We start from the raw sequence: 15,656 nt of genomic DNA on the forward strand, positions 1-15,656 counted from the left end.
TTTATTAAATTATAGGGAAATTCCCATTAGTACACTTGTACTATTGACTTCTGCCAACGATACACTCAATAAAAATTGACTTGCCAATAATACACCTATAATGTCATTACGATGAACTTTTCCATTCGATATTTTAACTATAGTTAACCATTGGTTAAAAAATAAAAATACAAAGAAAATGAAGAAAACATAACACTTTGATTTGAAGCAGAACCCTAAAACATCTTCCTCCTCTTTTTTTTCCTTTCTTCTTCCTTTATCATCTAAAAACCTAAACAAAACTGAACACAGTCTACACTTAAATCTGAAAGCTACTGAAAAGGCGGCAAAAGTCGCTGAATTTGTAGTAGCAATAGCAAGAGCAGCAGACAACGCAACTAAAACGTTAGGTCCATAAGGGGAAAGACACAACAAGAGAATCACAGCAAGTGAACTCTCAAATTAGTACTCAACCGACACAATCCCAACAAAAAATCTAATTTTATATATGGTTAATTGAGACTTTATTTTTGTAAGGCATAACACACATTTTTGCTGGATTTTTTTTCTAAATGTTGTCAAGTACTCCTAAACAGCTTGTGTACTACGTAGTAACAAGGAAAATGTGAAATTTACTTTTTTTTTTAATTTTTTAATTTTTAACCCAGTAAACCACATTTAAATATTTAATGGAATAAGTCATTGTAAATATTTAATGGAATAAGTGTACCATTGGCAATATAATTAAAAGTAAGTGTATCATTGGCAGTATAATTAAAAGTAAGTGTATCATTGGCAGAAGCCAATAGTACTAATGGGAATTTCCCTAAATTATATAAATGGTGCAGTACAAGGGATAAAAACTTGTTAGGGGTGATATCAGAAGGTTAGTCGTCATAAATAATGACAAATAGAAGAGTGGTGATCAATAATGATTATGACATCGTTAATAGTGAAGATGTATAGCCTGTATTGAGTTGCCATACATAATGCAAGCTGGAAGATTTATTTAATTAACAGTTAATCATTTACTAATGAAAGAAGAGTGGTGATTAATAATGATTATGACTCATGAACTTGTCAAATCTTTGATTAAACTAGACCGAAGAGATGTGGTCTGTTAGTGGACGAAGAGAGGTGTTGGACATATTGTGTTGAGTAAAAAACCAAAAATAAATTAGGCAAATTTGTCAAAAATGACCTTTATAACTCAAATTTTGCGAGAAAGGATCTTATATATTTTTTTTGTGAAATCACACCTTAATGTAAATTTTTTTTGCGAGAAAGGATCTAAGAGAATTTTCTGGCATTGACTGCGCTTTTTCGGCCATTGACTTGCACGTGAGCAGCATGTGTGGCTTAAGTTGGCCAAAGACACTGATTTTCCCGAGTCTTAAATGGTCAAACTTGATTTTATTTCGATTTTTTTTTCAACTTTAGGTTTTAAAGCTTAGAATTTTGGAGGGAAATTGGGTGTGGTTAGCAAAATAAAGCCACACGTGCTTCTCACGTGCAAGTCAATGGCCGGAAACTTACTTTTGGTTGTCTTTCGCAAAAAAAATAATTACATTAAGGTGTGATTTCACAAAAAAAATTTATTTAAGGTCCTTTCTCGCAAAAAGAATTTACATTAAGGTGTGATTTCACAAAAAAAATTCTATAAGGTTCTTTCTCTTAAAATTTGGATTATAAAATGTCATTTTTAGCAAATTTGCCAATAAATTATGTATTTGTTTATATCAAACGAAAATGTTTCACCGATAATGTTTTGACCAAGTGGTTTAGATTGATGTTTGTGTACGATAGGTCTAAGTTTCGAACCCTCTCACCTTCATTTGTAATTTATATTGATCGCTCTTGTGATTCATTCGCATTAAAAGAAAATCAAACAAAACGCTCCCTAATGATGGAAGACCTTGTTAATGTATTTCGTATTTACGTCTGGATATAGTTAATTGTAATCTCAACCCAAATGGCACGTACAATTAATCGATCTGAAGTGTATAACCCTGGTGTCAAAATGTAACGTAACTAGCACGAAACAAATTAAACCCCACTCTTTGAGACCATTGACCACGTCTTAAAATTAATAGTCCTTTTTATTTTATCTAACTCAAATTAATAGTCTATTTGTGATGATGATGACAATATACCTAATCCTAAGTATATGACACAACCTGATATTGATTTGATCCTAACCCAAACGAAACAAATTAACACCCAAAGAAACTTGATAAACATGTTGACAATAATGATTAAGATTAACATGTCAACCAACAATAATAAATATAAACTTCCATTATGCGATGTGATTGGGTACCCTTAAAACGTACTCTACGATCAAACTAAGATTATTGGTCTCCAATCTCCATATATTACACTTATTTAAATATTGTGTTACATATCAACAAGTTTAGACATGGTTTATTTTTAATCAGCACGACATCACTACTTGTTAGCATGAATTTTAATTTGGTACAAGAATAGAGTATGAAATTAAAATAATTGAAACTTAATTAATCAGACATTATATATAACGGGGAAGAAGGTGCTTTCAATACCATACACCTTTTAACCAAAACCAAAAAAACTCCCTCTCAACTCTTCAAACATGGCATCCATGGAAATAATGGATGTAGAGTTGGGGAATGCAGCCCTAAATGGAGATGTGGATTTCCTAACAGAGTGTGTTGAATCCAATAAACCAATAGAATACTACATGACTTATTTCCCCAAAAGCGGTGATAAAGGTGACCGCCGCCATGGAAACATCTTCCACATGGCGGCGTACAATAACAACGCAGATTTTATCAGAGAAGCCATTGAAATCTTACCTTCAGAAAACACACAACAACTCCTTATACAACCACGGGAACCAATTAACGGGAACCCTCTTCATGTAGCAGCCGAGCTCGGGAATGTAGAGATAATAAACATGTTCCTAGATGTTTACAGATGTTTACCATGTTTACCATCTGATGTTTCTGAACGACCTTGGTTAGTGAAGAATACAGAGGGACATAATCCATTAAACACGGCTCTATATTACTGTCACGAGGAATGTGCGTTGGAAATCGTGAAAATGGATATGGAGTTGCTTTGCAATATGCTTACAGAGAGTGGAACCAACATAATTTACGAAGCTGTAAACAGTAAGTTGAGCAAATTTGCGTTGGAGATTTTGAGGTCACCACATCCTTTTGGTTGCGTCGGTATCGAAGAAACCACTCCCTTCCATTCCTTGCATTATTTAAATAGATCAGGTATGCTTCATTATCACACAAGCTACTCCAGTATTTACGTTACCTTTCATACATTTTTATATTTTGGCTCTGTTTGGTGATCATATTGGCGGATAGTATTTTTAGTGTTTCTATGTAAAATACCTTTCAAAGAAAAACACAATTTTTAAATTTAATAGATTAGTTTTCTTTCTTTTGGCTCCTTACCAAAAAAAAAAATGTCATAATGAAAAAAGAAAAATGAGAGTAGATGTAATGATTGATGGGAAAAGAGAAAAGCAAGTTAGAGCAACTCTAATGGTTAAGAAAGAGATTTGCTCACAAAAAAAAATGAACATGTAAGCAGGTAGCCCACCATTGGTACAACAATAACATAACCAGCTGTTAAAACCTTGTAGCTATTTTGGGGAGATTGCTCAAAAAAAATATAGTTCAAATAAATAAATTATTCAAATTAAATATTATAGGGAGCTACAAAGTATTGTAGCCCACCAATGTGAAAATTTGTAGCTTTAATCAATTGTAGCTAAAAACTTGATGTGGTAAATTTTACCACAATATTTTGTACCTCACCATTGGAGTTGCTCTTAAGAAGGAACATTGATTTCCCTTTATGCAAGTGGAAAATGCTTTCTACTGAGAGTGTTAGTTTTCATCATTGCAGAATTATTTTCCATCCTTTATCAAAAAGATAACGTCAAAGGATTAAAAGGGGAAAATAATTTTACACGAAAACATTTTATACCACAACAAATGTTTCATTTTGCGCAATTATTTATTACACCAAAATAAATGTTTTTATTTTCCATGAAAGCATTTACACCAAATTAAAAGTTTCCTTTACCGTAATTATATCTCAGGGTAACAATATATCTCAGGGTAACAACTAACAACTAGGGGTGTTCGTCGGTCCAAATTCGGACTGAACCAGATCGAAGACCGAAATTTTCTCGGAGTCTGGACCGATTATACTTGGACCGGATCCGGACTGAATCGAAAAAATCAGTCCAAAATCCGGACCGGGACGGTTTGGACCAATTGTAGACCTATTTCAATATAATAATATTTACAACATATTAAAGCAGAGAATTAACTTTTAAAATATATAGTTTATACTATAGTTTTTTAAGGAAAAACCGGTCCAATCATCCGATTTTAAAGGGGTTTGGACCGGACCGGACCAAAGACTGGAAAATGGTATTTCTCGACACAGAAACCGGGTCGATTGCCTCCGGTCTAGACCAATACATAAAAAAATATATTAATGCTATATTTTCTTTGGTTCGTCTCAATGAAAACTTTGATAATATCAAAATGTTATATTTTTTGCTAATGTATAATTAGAGATATGAATGATACAAAATGTGTTGGCAAACGTGAAAAAGTGAAAATTGGAACATCATTATGGTACAAAGGTACTCGATCCATCCATTTCTTTTTGTTATTTACCTTTTCTTTTTTTGGTGTCTCAAAATGTTATTTAAATTTCCTTTTATATTATTACATAAATGTTTTAATATTCTATCAAAATTTGTGTCCAATAATTATTTTAACCAATTAAATTTATTGTGTCATTTAATCTCTCACCCTTTTCTATTGTGACATTAAATTTTTCTCATTTTCCCAATATCAGAATTTTGATAAGAGTGAAAACATTATGAATAGACGTATTTTTCTTGTTTAAATAAAAAAATACAAGAATCTAAATGCACATTAAATAGTCGTTAATAAATGTGCAAAAGGCTAAACGTAAAGGAAAAAAGAAACGGAGGGAGTAGTATTTTTCAGATTTTAGATCGTATAAAGATAGTTATTTTAAGATCAATTTTATTTCTTTTTTGTGTGTAAATTTATTTTAATTTAGTTGCATAATAGTTTATAATTAATTAAAAGTCAGAAAAATAGATGTAATCAACTCTTATCAAAAGCTAAGATTTAATAAATTATGGTATTGTGGCTATTATAAAATTATCCATAAAAGAACTACAAATTAATACGAAGTATTTCTGATTTTATATTTAAAATATTTATTTTAACTGTGATCAAAGGACTTCAAATAGACCTGATCAAACGGCGGGCCGGGCCGGGCCAGGTTCGGGCCAGTCTTGTGCATAAAAATCAGCCCGGTATGTCGGGCCGGGCCGGGCCAAGATTCGGCCCAAAAATTTGTGCCGAAACCCGTTATTTTTGGGCCTAATATACCGGACTTTTCGGATCATTTTCGGCCCGGGCCAAATTTATAACTAAAAAGTGTATTTTTGTGTTTATCAAACCCGCCCAAAAAAATTAAATTTTCGGGCCGGTCCGGGCCGTCAGTTCGGGCTTGTCTTGATCGGGTCTAACTTCAAACCTTATATAGTAGCTCCGCCTCTGTCTATACTGATCGAAAACCGAATCGGTCAGACAAAAAATCATTTGGACCAGAAGATCAGAATATTTGAATTTTCATGAAGCCAAGAATCAAGTATATTTTCATCAAAAAGTCTTGTGCGCACAAGGTGTACAATAAATTTATTGTACACCAAGATAACTTTAACCCTTCTTTTTGTAACTTTAACCTATTTTTGATTAACTTTTATATTATTAAAAAGAATTTGATAGATAAATATTTTAAAGGGTTAAATGATTAATTTATACATTATTAGTGATTTTGAATAAATAAGTTTAACTAAAATGAAAAAATTTATCACTGAAAAATAAAAAACTTTTACATATATAAGCTTAACTTTTAAGCATTTTGAGTTAACTTTTACTTCGATGTACAATATTTATTGTACACCCATTTTAAATAAGAATTTGTGTATTTTCATGGCCAGTAGGCCCAGTATATACGATTAGAAATAGTTTTGTTGGTTATAAAAGTTTTCCGGCAAAGAACCAATTATATTTGGAGTTATTAATTAATTACAAAATTTTAATTTTTTGGGTCACCAATTGTTTACATAGCAAACATTTGTTGATTACAGAAGAAGCAGAAGAAATATGTCGACAATTGCTTCGAAGAGACCCAGATCTAATTAAACAACAGGATGACAATGAAAATTCAGCATTCCATTTATGGACAAGTGATGGTAAAATGTGGCCATTCAAATGTATTCTAGAAAGCTGTGACATTATCCCAGATATTAAGACGGTTTTCACAGACTTGATCTCTACAACAAACACGTATGGTGACAACCCTCTACATAATCTGGCTCAATTTGCCGCTAGTGAAAATGATGCTGTTAAAGTAGCAGAATTGCTCATAGATACTTACAAGAAAGAAGCGTCGAATATTGAAGAAGATGAACTTCCCTGGTTAGTGCATGACGATGATGGAGATACACCGATGTCCTTGGCCATATCTCGTAAATTTGAAAAGTTTGCAATGTACATATTGTCAGTCGATGACAATGCAGTTATTGAATGTCAGAAGAATCTTTTGTTCTTGGCTATTGAGAAGGAATGTCATGAACTTGCAGAAAAGATTTATGAGATAGTGATTAACAAAGGATGTACTCAACTTCTCATTAATGATCAGCATAATATCTTGCATATTGCACCATTATGCACAAGTGAGTCTTTCTAACTACTTTTCTTTCTTTTCCCTCTCTTAAAGGATCATTGGCAATAATATAGGCACTCGTGTTTCATGTAGTTCTGTTAAATCCCGTTACATTACATTAAAATATTATACATTTACCAATTGACTGTTGGTTCAGTGGTGATTGAGGCTGAACTTGGTAGGGAGGACTCGTGTTCGATCCCCCGTAACAACTATTGTGAGGGGGAACCGGGAAATGGAACCTATCTACCCAAAACTCGCCACGAATCCGGATTAACCCTAAAGGTGAACCGGATGGTACACCAAACAAAAAAAAAATTATGCATTTAATAATGGTATATTATTGCATACTACATAAAACATGATCATTGACAATAATATACTTAAACTAGATTTCATCCCGTGCGATGCACGGATTTTATTAAATTGTTATGTTTAAATAAAAATCCTATGTATATACCACTTTTATATATTACATTAGATTAGTTTTTTATTTTGCATTGAATTTCATTTTAGATTTTTTTTTTTATTATGAAAGTGTTTGTTTTTGGATGAAATTGTATATGCGTAATATTAATAAATAATTAATAAAAAAAAATATCTACGTCAAAGTTAATCATTTCTTTACGTGGCACTCGACTTTTTTAATTCAAAATTAATTTTGAAATCTTATTTTTCGTTGGCCGAAACCATTAGATTTTTCTATGTGGCGCTCTAATATTGGATTAATGTTTGATTTTAAATTGAATTTTATTTATTTTATTTTAGATTATTGTTTGATTTTGGATGAATTTTATTTTAGATTTATTTTTTAATTATTAGAGTGTTTGATTTTAGATGGAGTTGCATATATTAGTAATTAATTAATTAATTAATTAAAATATCTATGTGGCACCTAATTAATTATCTACGTGGCAATCGATTATTTTTTAATTATTAGATTGTTTGATTTTCGATGGGGTTGTATATATTAATAATTAATTAATTAAAATATCTACGTGACACCTAATTAATTATCTACGTGGCACTTGATTTTTTAATTCAAAAAGAAATTAGAAATCTTATTTTTCATTTGCCGAAACCATTAGTAATCCTAGGTGGCGCTCTAATATTTCAGCAAATATGCCTCCTTTATATATGTATATTAGATTATGTTTCATGTAGTCATCATGTGAAATCTCGTAATTTATACTTATACATATTTTAAATTCAAAAGGTCTTGCACACATAAGGTGTACATAAATTTATTGTTACAGCTTGTCACTATACTGCTCAATCTCTCCAAATCCACCCAGAAATCTCCTTTCTGTTTTGATTTTCTTTCGGAATTGGTTGCATTGGTTGTTCGAGATCTACTTCAATGGAACAAGATAACTTTTACCCGATTTTTTTTATAACTATTACTTAGTTTTTTGTAGCTTTTAATATGTTTTTCTTAACTTTTGTATTATATAAAAAAATTATAGATAAACATTTTAAAGGTTCTGTTCACCTTATTTTTACTTATTTCAAGAAAAATAAGTTCAGACAAGTTCAGATAAGTTCAGATAAGATAAGTTCCGGAAAAATAAGGGTTGGCCAAATACAATTTATAACTAAAATAAGTTTTGATAAGTTCTAATAAGTTCAGATAAGTTCAGTTAAGTTCAGATAAGATAAGTTCAGGAAAAATAAGTGGAAATCAGGTGAATAGAACGCAGCCTAATAGTGATTTTGAATAAATATTTTATTTTAAATGAAAAATATCACTAAAAAATAGATAATTTTTACATATATAAACCTTAACTTTTAAGCATCTAAAGTTAACATTTGTGTTTTCAATTTAAAGTGATAATAATTGAACAACACCCTCATTAATTTGGTTAATTTATATTCATACTTACTCCGTATTTATTTGGACTTTATTACTTGTAATAATTGATAAACTTGTTTCTTTGAAAACAGAGGAGTTTTGTAAGCGACTAATTGAAGAGCATCCTGGATTACTAAAAGGAGTTGACAAGGCAGGATTGACAGTACTACACACATGGATTAGCAACGCGGAATTATGGTTATTTGAATTTATGTTAAAGAGCAAGTGGAGAATTTCTTTCATCAAACTCATTGATGTAATGGATTACGGTGATAGAAACAACCCTTTACACATTGTTGCTAGTCTTGCAAATACCCCCAATAACGCGACAGACCAAGTTATGGAGCTTCTTGTAGAAGCTTATAAAGAAGAAAATATAAATTGGTCTGTGAATAACATGCAGTTGTTACCATGGTCTGCAACAAATAAAAAGAATGAAGGACCTCTGCATTTGGCCATACGCAGTCAACGTGAAAACCTTGCATTATACTTATTGGCACTGCATGAGGATGATAATGTTGATGATCTGCTAGATTATTACGAACCAGAACACACTATTTTGTTCCTTGCTATACAGAACAAGTGCCCTCAAGTAGCCAAAAAAATATTGGCAAGATTGGATAAGAATAGCCGGACAAAATATCTTACGGATTCCTCAAATGGCCGAAATATACTACATCTTGCTCCAACTTTGGAAGGTATTATTTGATCCACTCCACCAATATTCAACTCATTCTCTTAGCATTCACTCATTTATATTGTTAAGGTAAATAATAAGTTCGTAATTATATAAACAAATGGATAAATTGTTTTTTACCACCTAAAAAGATCGATATATAAATTGTTTTTTACCCCCTAAAAATAAAATGAAAATAGTATTTTACCACCTCTTAACCGGAAATATGGACAGAAACATTATGTGATCTCATTTTAACGACTATATTATTTATTACCTTCTCTTCTCCCACGATTTTCTTGTATATAAGCTACAATTTTCCCTTAATTTCCATTAATTCACATAACGTTTCATTCATGTTGTAGTTAAAAGGTGGTAAAGATCGATAATTTTAATTTTACTTTTAGGTGGTAAAAAATAATTTTTATTTCTTTAGGTGGTAAAAAACAATTTGTCAATTTTTTTAGGTGGTAAAAAACAATTAAACCTAAACAAATATATGATGGGAAGAGGAGGCGAGTTGGAATTTCTATCCCACAATTTGTGTATCATTTGTGTGTCACTTTATCTTATTGGTTGATGGTGCATGATATTTGGTCAATTACTTTTCTTTTTAAATTAAACTCAACTAATTTCAACCAGTAGAAGAAAAGGTGACACGGAAATGGGATATATATATATATATATATTATTACTATAAGAAAATAATTATTTAAGTTTTTGTTAAGGATTTTCAACGACTACCCATATATCGTAGCTACACTATAAGAAATTGTACTATTCCTGTCGCTAAAGGTCAATAATTGTTGATTAACGATGGGATTTTTCGTCTTGAACCCGTCATAAAAGGGGGCCGTCGTTAATGGAAAATCCCGTCGTTAACCCGTCGTAAAAGACATTTGCGACAGTTGTTCCTGTCTTTGTTGGGTTGTTATCCCCGTCGCAAAAGCCCTTTTACGACGGGATTTTTACCCGTCGTTATTAGATTGTCATAAAAGATACAAGTTTTTCTAGTGCTATTCAAGTTATTATAAATTTTAAGGTACTATCATGAACTTCAATTTGCTTGACAAAAATGTAAAATTTAATTACCATATATAAAGAATGTTTAATCAGAAACTAACTGTTGGTACAATGTGAAAGCAGATATAGAATTTGGTACATGGCTAGTTAATGAGGCCCCAGAGTTCATCACCGAGAAAGACCATGAAGGTCTATCAGGTTGGGATAAAGCGTATGAAATTGGTCCTGCATGGTTTATAAAAGCAGTATTGAAAAAGGACCCATCTGTGTTCACGAGTGCACCTTTGGCTTGGATAAAAGCATGTGAAAACGGTCATGTTTTAGCTCTACGTGCGTTCATCGACCATAATCCTGGAGCGTTTAGAGATCTTTGTATTGAACTTAAGGATTCTCCTTTGCATCACATACAACTTTCAAGTTTAACAGAGTACGAAGAATTTATGAAGATTCCACGCATGAAGGATCTTATCAATCTTCAAAATTCACAAGGGGCAACACCTTTACACATAGCAATACAACGTCGGAAGAAACCATTGACGGAAACATTACTCAGCATGGAGAAGATAGTTTATAACATCATGGATAAGGACCAGAAAACTGCGATAGATTTGTTGGCACCAGTATGCGTAGACGACAGTACATGGGTATGGTTTCTTTACCCAAACTTCATTTTATGAATTTCAATTTGTGAGTTGCATTACAATTGTGAATTTCAATTCGCAAGATTTTTATTTTCACATGTACGTTTTTTGCTGGATTGCTAGTTATACCATTTTTTTAAATACATTTTATAAAAACCTCACTTGCTACACTGTTTTATACTTTTTCTTACACATACACCCTTAGTTTTACCCTCTATATCCGATTCTCCTTGGGGTCAAAATCTACGGTAAGTGTAAAAAATATTTTGAAGAGATGTAGTAACAGATCATTTCTGTGTGGACCTGGTTTATAATAAATATACAAACAACTTCCTCTAGTAACCATTTTACATAAATAGTAACCAGAATAAATTAAGCATCAAGTTTCTTATATATAGTAGTACGGAGTACAATGTAACCATTTTATGAGTTAAAGTAACCCTATATTTTCTTAAAAAGTTAACTCTGACTTAAAAACTTATTATTGAATCATATCTTTTACCAATCACATTTTAAATTTTTTTATAACCATTATAAACATGCAAACTAAATTAAAAGCAAGTTGTTGAATTTTTTTTAGACATTATCCACAATAAATTTAGAGTATGAACCAGATCCATTTAAAAATAGGAATGTATTAATAAGTTATTGACTTAATTTAGTTCTAAATATATCATTGTAGGAAGAGATGTGCCAAAGAATTGGATTTGATCCGTGGATAAAAACATCATACTTCCAACGCAAGACAAATTTGTTAGACGTGCGAAATTCACTTTTTGTGGTGGCGGCTTTGTTAGCCACCATTACTTTCACTGCTGGATTTACTCTCCCTGGTGGATTAAATCAAGAAACGGGAGAAGCACTTCTTGCCACGGAGGTTGCTTTTTTGGTGTTTTTGATATCCAATACATTGGCGATGTGTACTTCTATGTTGGTATTGATTTGCCTCGTATGGTCCATGGTACAAGATTCTAGTAAGTCATTGTTATTGATTGATCGAAGTATGGTGTTACTCATGATAGCCTTTTACTCCACGTTATTGGCTTTTATGACCGGAGTGTTTATTGTTATATACCCGAAAGTCTTATGGGCAGCCATTCTGGTTATCGTGATGTGCTCTCTCATTACACTTTCTGCAAAAAAGACTCTTTTGTATAAAGTCTTGTTTATCTCTTCAGTGAAAAAGAGGCAAAATCGGAAAGACCCAATGCATCTACTCGAACTGGTGAGCTCTTTGTTGACAACTTTACCCTTCTTTTGTTTAAGTGTACGTTAAGCTTTTACATTTCAATATCTATATGTTTTGAGATGCAACTTCCTTGATCACTTTAATTACGAATTGAAATTTGAAATACTCCGTATATGGTTAATATTATTAAACTGGAGTAATTATGAAAATAAAAGTGGTTAATCTAGTACGAATATCAATCAATAATCGTGAGCAGTGTTAAAATGTTAATCTTAGAAAAATGTTAATCTAGAATGTACTATATAAAAATCTAGTAGTAAAGTGTGTGGAAAAATCTAGCCAAAAGTCTAGAATTTACTTGAAAAATATCTAGTTAAGTGTCTAGAAAAATCTAGTTAGTGAAGAAGTAGAAAATTCTAGAGAATGAAGATGACCTATATTGAACAACTATAAATAGGTTGTATTTGCATAAGTTTAGGCATGAGCCAATCAAGAGAGCTCCATAAAAAATATGAGTGAGGGGTAGAAACAAGAGTTCTACAAGAGAGATAAGTGAGAGACATGATCTCTCGCAAATATTGTTGTAAAATTCTTATTAATGTAATCAATGATAAAAATACAATTTTGTTATATAATTGAGATCCATCAAAACTTCCGTGTACATCCTCAAATTATTATCAAGCGGTACATAGATGGTTCACAAATTATGATTTTAATTCCATAAAAGATGATAAAATAAAAAGTTATACAACTTTGTTTTGCTGTTATTGTAGTGGTAAATGTGTGTCAAATGTCTTTGATTGCAAGCAACATGAAATTTAGATTATTCAAGAGTGGAGTATTATTCTTATGTTGTCGGATTATTGTTGTAAGGTGGAAATATTCTTTTAAACCGTTTTCCTTTAAAACAATCGGATGACTAGCTTAAGAGAAAGTGGTGAAAAGATCAAAAGATATGATCTATAAATGCATAAAACTCTAACCATAATGTATCTCGAACACATATTTTCGCTAATGAATCAATACAATTGAGTTGCTACGAATTTGACATTTAAATTCTTTCATCAAGGACAGAGTTTGTATCAATTCAAGCTTCGGTTAATGTTGTTCACATAAATATTTCCTAATTACTACTCCCTCTGTCCCTTAATACTCGCACCGTTTTGACTTTTTACACTATTCACATAATTCACTTTGACCCTATTTTATTCCTAGTATATGAAAATAAATGTTAGTATATATAATATATTGTTGCTTCATCTTAATATATATTTTCAAAATATTAATTTTTTACAAGTTTTTATAATATGTAGTTAAAGATATTGGTGGTCAAAGTTGTGCATTGGCAAGCGTGTCAAGTAGAAACGGTGCAAGTATTAAGGGACGGAGGGAGTAGTTCTCTCTCCGTTTTTCTAGTTAAATTTTACTCACTTTTGGTTTTGGTATTTTTTTAAGTTTACTTGACTTTTACTTTTATTCCATTTAAGTCAACTTTTTGTTTACCATTTATAATCTTGCACCCCACATAATAATGCAATAATTATATATTTATATGTATTTCATGGATTTCAGGGGAAAGTTTTACCATGTTGCGGAGGCAACCATAAAGTTGAGTGAGGCCTATGTCAAAAAAAAAAAAATAAACAAAAAAATACAAAAAGTCGAGTGAGACGACTTACAAAGGCATGTCGTTAAGGGGAAACTCCTTCAAAGTCACTAGTACGTTATATAGTTTACACGTCACCACATTAACTCAATTTCTGTTCAATATTACATTATTACTCATTGATATTTCATTTAAGGGGCAATTCCTGTACGAAAAACCATTGTGTTTGTGTCACACTTTTGTTCAAAATGGTTTTATTTCCTTAATTTCTTTTTAAATCCGTTTAACCGCCTTTTTTTTCGATTTTAATTTTTTGTAATTTAATACGGTATAGTTTCTATAAGTAGAAAAAACAGAACCCGTCCATAAATCTTCCATGCATATGGGCCCACTAACCTATCTCCCTCATTCGTATTAATTATGACCTTAATAAACATTAGCCTCAGAGTTACTGACCGAAGATTCTTCCCTGCATTCGCCGTGCCAAATCCAAGAGTATATATTTTTACCAAAGGCCCATTTAGATAAATGATTAATATTTTCTCCATTTCTCTTATATATGCAAGAAATTATGGCACATGATACAAGGACAACGTAGTTTGGAGCTGCCTCCACTATTCTTAACAACAAACTTAATGAATTCTCTTACACCTGCTTGATATTCTGGGTCACTCGGATTTTTTCGTTGATATCCAACTTCGATTCATTTCTATTTTCTATACACCGACAATTGGAAATGAAAACATATAGTACATTATAGTCAGACATGTTAGACTTTCACTAATATACTCTTATTGTACCGTACTTGTATCACCCCGACAATTCTCTCTTTTATAGAATAACCCTTTAATATAAACCGTAGAGAACTACCGGCATTATCGCACGTGTGAAAACGTAACGGCTTATTCAGAATTTTGCAGCGGAAAACATAAAACTACTTTAGGTTTATAAATAATCGATTACAGGTTTAATCTCAAAAATCAATCAACGAAATTTAGGAAATATAAATAATACGACAAGTTTAAAGTCCAAATTAACAAACCCAAGTTACTTAGAAAAACAAAATAAATACAAGCTCTCTAATCCCGATCCCAATGATGCATCATCTTCAAACCTGTAGATGGCAACGCTTATTGATCCTTAGAGACTGCTCACCAAAAATGGGTCATCACAGGATCAATAAGGCATAGTCATGATCAACACACACAAACAAAGCACGTAATCAGCAAAGCTGAGTACTACATACTAAAAAAATAACAATCCTAACATGATATATACTATTAAACATAAGCAAGGATAACCAAAACATATTGACTTGAAGACTATATTTGACTGAACTAGACCTTTGTATCATTAACATTATTTTAATTGAAATAGTCAATGGACTGAGTTGTCTACTAGAAACTTCTTCACTAAGGAAGACGAGGTACGGGCGCGACTCCGTAAACCCCAATGACCTGCGATATCGAGGGACTTTTGAATAAAATAGAACCGGTGATCAATCCGGCCCAGAAAAAGTCATAGGAGACCCATGACCCCAACTCCTGATTGTCCGTCACTTTAGACGTGCACAGTCTAAAGCTATTTCTACTCAGTTTCACTTTACATGATTTACAAATTAAACTCTGTTATGACTCAATAATCACATAAGTCGTACGATCAACAATTATTCTCCACTTTTTTTTTTTTTTTTGGTTAAGAGTAAAGTATATTAGAAAGCTCAAATAAACAAACGCCCCATGGGTTAGCTCTTACAAAACGAACCCTCTAGGAGGGACCCTAAAGAAGAGCTTGGGGAAAACACCACACAAAGATAAAAAAAAACACTCTATAGGGAGTTACTCCACTTCCTATCTACACGACTAATCTTCTTTCCTATAGTATGAATGCATCTATTTTTTACA

General features: G+C 31.9%; 1 protein-coding gene across 1 annotated transcript; it reads left to right on the top strand.

The window, feature by feature from the left end:
- Window positions 1-2,513: 2,513 nt before the first annotated feature.
- LOC110799864 (uncharacterized) lies at window positions 2,514-14,030 on the top strand. The gene is made up of 6 exons (XM_022005130.2): window positions 2,514-3,242; window positions 6,188-6,775; window positions 8,710-9,315; window positions 10,440-10,960; window positions 11,640-12,182; window positions 13,719-14,030. Exons 1-6 carry the CDS (start codon window positions 2,591-2,593, stop codon window positions 13,761-13,763), a joined length of 2,955 nt encoding a protein of 984 aa, XP_021860822.1. The 5' UTR covers window positions 2,514-2,590; the 3' UTR covers window positions 13,764-14,030.
- Window positions 14,031-15,656: the final 1,626 nt, after the last annotated feature.

The sequence above is a fragment of the Spinacia oleracea genome, chromosome 4, assembly GCF_020520425.1.
Source record: "Spinacia oleracea cultivar Varoflay chromosome 4, BTI_SOV_V1, whole genome shotgun sequence".
In the NCBI taxonomy this organism is placed as follows: Eukaryota; Viridiplantae; Streptophyta; class Magnoliopsida; order Caryophyllales; family Amaranthaceae; genus Spinacia; species Spinacia oleracea.